Source organism: Phoxinus phoxinus (assembly GCF_949152265.1).
Source record: "Phoxinus phoxinus genome assembly, chromosome: 6".
Classification (NCBI taxonomy): domain Eukaryota; kingdom Metazoa; phylum Chordata; class Actinopteri; order Cypriniformes; family Leuciscidae; genus Phoxinus; species Phoxinus phoxinus.
Window position 1 is genome coordinate 10,269,235 of NC_136881.1, and position 8,137 is coordinate 10,277,371.

General features: G+C 43.4%; 1 protein-coding gene across 4 annotated transcripts; it reads right to left on the reverse strand.

The window, feature by feature from the left end:
* Positions 1-207: 207 nt before the first annotated feature.
* pcdh18a (protocadherin 18a) lies at positions 208-7,222 on the reverse strand. Of its 4 annotated transcripts, none has more exons than XM_079617076.1 (4): positions 4,280-7,222; positions 3,939-3,994; positions 2,933-3,102; positions 208-1,502 (listed from the first exon to the last, which is right to left on the reverse strand). In XM_079617076.1, the coding sequence occupies exons 1-4, from the start codon at positions 6,767-6,769 to the stop codon at positions 844-846; spliced, it is 3,375 nt and encodes a 1,124-aa protein (XP_079473202.1). In that variant the 5' UTR covers positions 6,770-7,222; the 3' UTR covers positions 208-843. The 4 variants fall into 4 exon arrangements, with proteins under 4 accessions (XP_079473202.1, XP_079473201.1, XP_079473203.1 ...); XM_079617075.1 differs by having other exon boundaries at positions 208-1,499; positions 3,939-4,027; positions 4,280-7,194; XM_079617077.1 differs by having other exon boundaries at positions 215-1,499; positions 4,280-7,198.
* Between the last annotated feature and the right edge of the window lie 915 nt (positions 7,223-8,137).

Genomic DNA, 8,137 nt, shown 5'->3' on the forward strand with positions numbered 1-8,137 from the left:
ATGTTTGTTATACGAATCACTGGTTAGATTCCGTAGGGAGTTGATCGATTCCTTCTGGTTCATTTCCAACAAGTTCCAAGGCTAACATTAAAAGATGCTTTCATAATGAAAGCTTATGAATGCGGATTTGCCAAAGGGTAATCATAATTGCATCTAAGACCAATTGATTTACTACAGGATAAATAATGAAGGAAAAACAGACAGCGTAAAAGAGATATTTCCAAAAATTTTAATGCAACATTATTGTAAAATCGTAACAGTAAGGTCTGCTGACAAAGAGACAAATCCTTATAAGGTTCCAAGAAACATTTCACAGTCACTCATGGATAAACCATGGAAAGAGAACCATTCTAGTCAAAGTATTTTGGTGTTCACAATAATGATAACAGACAATCAGACCACCAACAATAGTTTGTATACAATGTGAAATCTGTATCGATTAAAACATTCGTACACACACACGCACGCACACACCCATATTTGCAAATATACAAACAAATCTTGGTTTAATTTTAGGTACATGCAGTGAAATACTGTATAAAAATAGATATTTGAATTGCTTTCTGTACAAACACATATATACTGTACACATATATAAATACGGAGTAAAAAAAAAACATAAAAAGGCATTTACAGTCACATGGTGTTCACTTTTGTACAAAAAGACCAAAAAGTCATACCAAGTAAACAATATTAACCGAAAAGCTTCCACATGCGACTCAATCAAGGCTACAGCGCTGAACTCTCTCCCTTTCTCCTTCTTTTAAATGATTAGTTCACTCTACGAAAAAAGAGCGAACGAAAAAGAATGAGATAGGGAAATGTTCTTTAACAGATTGTTGCTTAGCTCTGGCGTACGTCCTGAAGCAATTTGTTGATTTCGGCAACCAGTTCACTAGCGTCGACAACTTCGTGTCTTGTGTCGTTGCGTTTTCCCTGCCGCTGGCTGAGCACGCTCTCCAAGTCGTCCTCTTCGTAGTTCTCTGGAATCTCCTCCATCGCCGGCAGCCATTTTAAATGTGCCTGCGATGCCGCATGATTGGTTGAGGCATGTCCGCTAGTCAGGGCACCACCGGGATTCTGAAAGTGAGTGTTGGCCGCCCACACGGCAACACCCTGTGGGTAAGAGGGACCGGTAGATGACGCTTTACCCGGCAGGAAGCCCTTTCTAGTCTCCATGCCGATGGAGGAAGGGGGCGGGCCGGCGCATTCTTCGAGCTCTCTGACCTCAGTGTAAGATGTCGGCAGGAGACGTTGGAAGACGTTGTTCATTTCTGACAGCAGCGAGCTGCCGCATTCCTCATCGTTGTCCTTTCCGAAGGTGGAAAAGCTCTTCTTAGCTGAGTCGACTGACTGCTGGTCCTCTTCGAGGACCTGAGGCCTGCTTTCTTCTCCGGGGATGTACATGTTCACACGATAATCCGAGGACGCCTGAGATGGCATCCAGCACTGGTCAGAGTGACCCAACACACGGCACTCCTCCGTACACAATCTCATGACTGCTGAGAGAAAGACAGAGAGACATGTCTCAGTGGGTTTTTAGAAGCTAAATAAATCAAACTTGGATTTTAACATTATCCCCCAGTTTCACAGACCACACTTAAGCCTAGTCCCAGTCTAAAATGCATGTTTAAGCTGTTTTAACTGAAAGCAACTATCTTAAAATATGTCAGTGTCATTGTTTTGTCTCAAGATGCACAACAGTAATGTTTTTTTTTCTTTTTCTAAGGAACGTTTATAAAAGCTACTTAAGTCTAGTGGTTTAGACTAAAACTTAAGTGGTTTAGTCTAAGCCCTGTCTGTGAAACCAGTCATTACACTGTATTTTTAATACCACTGTCTAATTTGCATCTATTTTAATTACTAGACATTTTAGAAGAAACATCTGAGACAAAGTTGATTCTGTACTTAAATGAAAATAAATCTCCTGAGCTATGAACGAGCAACCTCTGAGCAATGAAATTTCCTCTGGGCATGTGAAGAATGGCAGAAAGGAAAGTGAGGAAAACAAAGGGATGAAAGAGAATGGGAAAACGAAGAGGGATGATAAGGTTAGGAAGTTAGAGAATGGATTTCGGAGGTGGGCGGGTGGGTTGGGGAGGGAGCTTGAGAAGCAGAGGAGATTGAGAGTTTGTCATTCTTCCATTCCAGTTTCTCTTGTAGAGGCTGACATCCTTTGTTAAGCTGGATTATTATTCATTACTTTGGCAGTGCTCCCTCGCACAAATCAGATATGACTGAATTTGAATATTAGAGACAAAGCAGCACGGGGGAAAAATGAAGAGGACAAACTGGAATTGGGATGGAGAAAAAAGCAACTGGGTGAAAATTACAATAAAACTACTTTGGTGAGGAAAGGGTGGAACTCTAATCGATGCACACAGGTTGCTTCTTTCTCTCTATAAAAGAGGAAGAGCAGGGCTGAAATAGCGGCCCTCTGGGGAGAAAGGAGAGTGTGTGTGTGTGCGGAAGGGGGGTTTAACTGCATTGTGAAAGCAATTACGGTGAATTTTCCTCAGTTCAGATTTTGAAAGCATAGGGCTGTCACTCAGAGGAGAGAATGAATACAGGGAAATAACACTCCAGTCCACGCCTCCACACATGCACATACACTGTCTTAAGCTACCGATAAAACAGATTGACACTGCAAAAGGTAGTGGTTACAAAAATAACAATTTCAACCAAGAACCACATAATTCATAGGCTTTTTCATTAATTTTCTCCTGCATATTGAGTGTAAAAGCACAGCGCAGGTCATTTAATTTATTCCTGCACCTGTTTACAGCGTAATAAAAGTAAGTCACGGTAGACTGGGTGTTAGACTGCATCATAAATGCAATGTGCTCGATATAATCAAGCTGATGAATGTCATAATTCAGGGTGATAAAAGGTGAGAAACCACATGAGAGACCAATCAGACTTAATTTCTCACCTGGGTGGAGACGATGGTGTCCATCGCTGTGGAAGAGGTCTCCGTAGCCGTCGCCTAGCAACCGGTCGATGGGCGAATCGCGGCCCATCTCGCAGTCGCTGTCGCCCGCATCACTGTCGCCACGCCCACTATCTTTCAGACTGAACTTATCCATGTCCTGGAGGGCGTACCTGCACACACATTCACACAAAAAGTTATAGGTTGATCATGATGCTCTGGATTATACTGTATAACATATATACTATTTGCAAAATTCTAATTAAAACAATGACTAAACTCAAACACCCCATTTAAAGGTGATTTGTAAGAGAAATCAAACATGTAACACATTCAGAATGACATTACATGTTTAATTATATGAAGTCAGCTAAAATACTCAACTCAAATCATCTCTATGCATTCTGAACATGCATGCAAAGCAGGCAAGCACATGCCCCACCCATCATTTTACCTTTATACAGACTATAATATTTATTTAACCATCATTTAAACATATCTATTCAGTGATGTCTCTTTAGCATCATGCATTTAACTCACACCCAAAAAATGTCCTTTATATATTTTGATTGACATCAGCAGAGGCGTGCATGACAAAAAAAGTAAAACAACCTAAAGCTAGTGTTTTTAAATCATCAACGTGACATTGAAATGCATCATTGTATGGAACAATGGTTTTAACAATATGCATGGGATAAAATGACATGATCCAGGAACAAAACGCAGATGAGAGGAAAGAAAAAAGGCACAGAAAGCAAGCTATGACCTCATGTGAGGAGCAGTCCAATCAGGATCTGCGAACGTGGGTGACCACGGCAACAGGGAAGTTCTGTCCTATTCTACCACAAACATTTTAGAATACCTATCATCCAATCCGATCGAACCAGCAGCACACAACAGGTTGAGTATCACTACCCATCTACTCTACCATACTATTTAGAGCACATCATGTCCATATAAGGAGTTGGAGCTTGGATGGTAGTATTTGTTTGTTTGTTTGTAAGTTTACCTGTAGCTGCGAGAGTATTTGTTCCCTCTGAAGCTGGGCCGCGGCTGATACTGACCCTGATGGAGTATTGAGAGGAGCTGTGAGACTTGCTATAGCAAAAACAGATGACATAAATAAAAATAAATACTGATGGAAGACGTCACTCGTTCACACACGCACACACACAAATGAACCAAATGAAAAGTGTTAGTGCGAGAACAACACACGATGACGTGAATGTTATGTTTACATAGGTGAATGAAAAGATGAGTATAAACAGATGGACAGAGATTTCACAAGCTCTATATGAAGATAAGCATCAGTTACACTGTTTCAGTTGGCATTCAATGACTTGTTTTTACCTCCACAGGGGGCGTGGCATGTGTAAGTTCCAGGGCGAAGTTCTCAGGGATGTGATTGGAGGAAATAGTGACCAAGCTGTTTAGCGAATGGCGGCTGTGTTGGCTCTGCCGGCTGCCCATGTGGGCCCGTTCTGGTCCGGGCGAGGATGTCGGCGAGCGATGGTGCGCCCGGATCGGGAGGGTCCCGTTGACAGTTGGCATCAGGGTGATGTCACCCTTATGGATCTGCCGTGAGGGTTTTTTAGGGTGCTGTTGGTAAGTAGACTCAGCCACCCTGCAGTTGTATGAGCGAGTGTCCTTCTTTTCACGTGAGCAGCGAAGGGCAAAGGCCACCATGATGAGAAGTAGAACAGCACAAATCGCCCCAAGGGAGATGATGATGATCATTGACACGTCTAGAGGGCCATCTCCAGTTCCTCCACCTGTTAGATGGGGGTTCATGTGGTTCTCAATGTTTTCATAAAGTGAAAGCCTCAGTAGGGCTCTGGCACTAAGGGGTTGGGCACCATGGTCCTGCACTAGGATGGTCAGCTCCACGTGATCATGTGGAATGTCCTGCATGCTGACATTGGTCCGAATTTCGCATGTTTTAGCATCCATGGCGAAGTAACCTGCCTCGTTGCCTCCTACGACAGAACATGAAAGGTCACCGTTGGTGCCGGCATCACGGTCTATTGCACGGACGACAGTTACAATGTCCCCGACCTCTGCGTATTTGGATACCGGAACGTCCGCCGTGTGGTTCCACAGCTGAGGCATCATGATGACCGGTCTGTTGTCATTCTCATCCAAGACGGTCAACACAACGGTCACGTTACTACGCAGCGGAGGACTTCCAGAATCCCGGGCCTGGACTAAGAACGAGATCTGACTTACGTCTTCACGATCAAAAGTACGCAGAGCATAAATGTCTCCGTTAGAGGGGTCAATGGTGACGTAAGTGGAGATGGAGCTCCCATGGATCATACTTTCAAGTATAGAGTAGCTCACTTGTCCATTCGGGCCCAGGTCTGGATCTGAGGCCTTCACAGATGACAGATAAGCTCCTGGTGAGTTGTTTTCTGCCTTGGAAATCTCATACCTGCTCTTCTCAAACCTCGGCGGATTGTCGTTCTCATCCTGGACCTGCACAGTGAAGCGTTTGATGGTAGATAAACTTGGAGAGCCTTTATCTTCGCCTATAACGGTCAAGCTGAACTCTGACCTCTTCTCTCTGTCCAGAGTGACATTTGTAACAATCATGTAGTTCTTCTCATATGTCTTCTGCAGCCTGAAATGACCCTGGCCGTGGAGACGGCACTCCACCTCTCCATTCAACCCAGAGTCCAGGTCATCTACCCTCACCAATGCAACAAATGAATCTACAGGAGCTGTCTCTGATATATAAGCTATCTCCTCGTTTCCAGTGGACATTAAATTAATACTAATGTCAGGTTTATTGTCATTCACATCCACCACTTTGATTATGACTTTACAGTGTGCTGGCATTGAGTTGGGGCCCATGTCTTGAGCATGAACATCTATGTCAAACGAATTTGTGCTTTCAAAGTCAACTTTCCTCATCAGTGTCAAATGACCATTATCAGAATTAATTTTAAAGGTCTCTAAAATTTTAGGTGAGGCGTGACTGCTAAACGAATATACGATTTTCCCATTGGTCCCTTCATCTGGGTCAGTGGCATTCAGATCAATAAGCAAACTGCCTAAAAGGGAATTTTCAAGCAAATTGATCACATAAGATGGCTTCTCAAATACCGGATTGTTGTCGTTCGAGTCAGCTATGCTGATTTTCAGGAGCGTTGTTCCAAATTTTGGGGGAACGCCCCTGTCTGAGGCGGTGAGCTGGAGTTCATAACTCGCTCGCACCTCTCTATCCAGCTCTTTAAGCACAACGAGCTCCGCGTACTTGGCGCCATCGGTTCTAGTCAGAATATCAATCTTAAAGAAGTCAGATGGGGTCAGAGAATATGTGTTCAGAGAGTTCTCCCCGACGTCTGGATCGGTGGCGCTGTCAAGGGGAATGCGCGTCCCCACAACGGCGGTTTCGGAGATCTCTATGGGAATGACGGGGCGCGCGAACTGTGGCGCATTATCGTTAATGTCCAAAATCTCCACTTCGATGTGGAACAGCTGTAGGTGCTCCGTGGGGAGGGTGAGGACGTCAAATTCGATAGTGCAGTTAATATTCTTTTCGCACAGTTTCTCGCGGTCTATCTTGGTCCTGATGCTGATCTCTCCATCCTGATCGCGCACGGAGAGAACAGACGCGCTGCCGCGCTGCATGGCTCTAAAGCGTAACGGAATCGAGCTCGGAAGTTTGGACAAAACATCAGCGACATCTTCTCGAAGTCTGGCGATTACTGTACCCACCTTCTGCTCTTCGTAAACTTGGTATTTCAGAGTTTTAGCCGAGACGTGTTGTGCCAGTGTGACGAGCACAGCAAGTTTAAATAAAGTGACACAGAACACTGTGCCCTTGCTGGTATCCATGTTGGGTTCCGACAGGCACAGAAATAAACTCTCAGAATTGTCGCTTCCTTTGTTGTGCTGGCTCAATCCTTCACATGCGTTGTTATGGTCTCAAAAACATCTCCAGATGCGAAAGAAAACGTCTTCTCAAAGGGTCCCGACGTCAAAAATAAGCCTTGACAAATAAGCAGAGTGCAGGAGTATAAAACAAGCAATGACATTAAAACCAAAAGAGCATATCCCTCTGTCACTAAGGAGAAATCTGTTGCGCGTATCAAGAGACTGGAAGCGCAACCTCCGTCTGGAGAGCCTGTGTGCGCGCGTATCTGTCTCCCGCTGTCTGAAGACACTCTTTGACTGACTAACCCAAAATAGCAAAGCCTCCTTTACAGCCACGGCTTCAGACAAACGCTTCTCCTAAATCAAGGGCTGCCCCTTCTCTCTGCGACTGACCATTCAACACAGAGTCACTATAGATCCCAATTAAATGAAGGGGAGAAAGGAAGTGGATAACTCCGCCCTTTAGGGTCTCTCTCTCCCCCTCTCTCTCCCTCTCCTGAACGCGCTTCAACAAAGGATGAGAGAGCAGAATTTAAGAATAACTCGAGCTGAACTTTCCCTCTGGATGAATGCCAATACAATTTATTCACTTATTATTTACCTCTATTTTAGATGAAGCATCGTAGAATGTTTGTTTGGTGAATTTGTGTAGCTACAGAAAAGATGCATTTATAATATGACCTCATTTATGAATCTAAATGTGTTTGGTGAGACCCACTTTGTTTAAACATCTGTAACTCAGTGTTTTTTAAGCACTTAATATAAATATAACAATCCCATATTTTTCTGCTATAAAATAAAGTAGTTTAGAAAGCTTATGTATTCCCAAACTGTATAAATTAACATAAGATAAGAAAAGTGCTGTTGTAAAAATGAAAAGATACCATTTAGGGTTCCTGAGATCATCCCCATGGAGAACATGCATAAAAAGAGAGGAACTTGCAAGGTGGAATGCATAAATTCACCCAGGAACTCCAAAAACACTAGCCTATATATAAGTTTCCTAAACGCTCTTCAGAGGATTCTGCCAGTGTGTCAATCTTATAAGAACCACTAATAGGATTGTAACACCAACTGAAAACATTAACATTAATTATTATGCACTGGGCAGTCTGTTGCTCTGACATATAAAGGGCTGTTGTGCTCATGGGGTCCTGTTCCAAGTTTTACTCATGTACATTTCTGTTGCTTCTCCATCATTCTTTAAAAAAAAGAAAAGAAAAAAAAATGACAGTGTTTGTGTCTCATGATCGTGTCCAAAGCCGGTCCAGTAGAAGTATGCTGGAAAGTGTTACAATCCTCCCCATTATGATCAGCCACAAAAGTTAT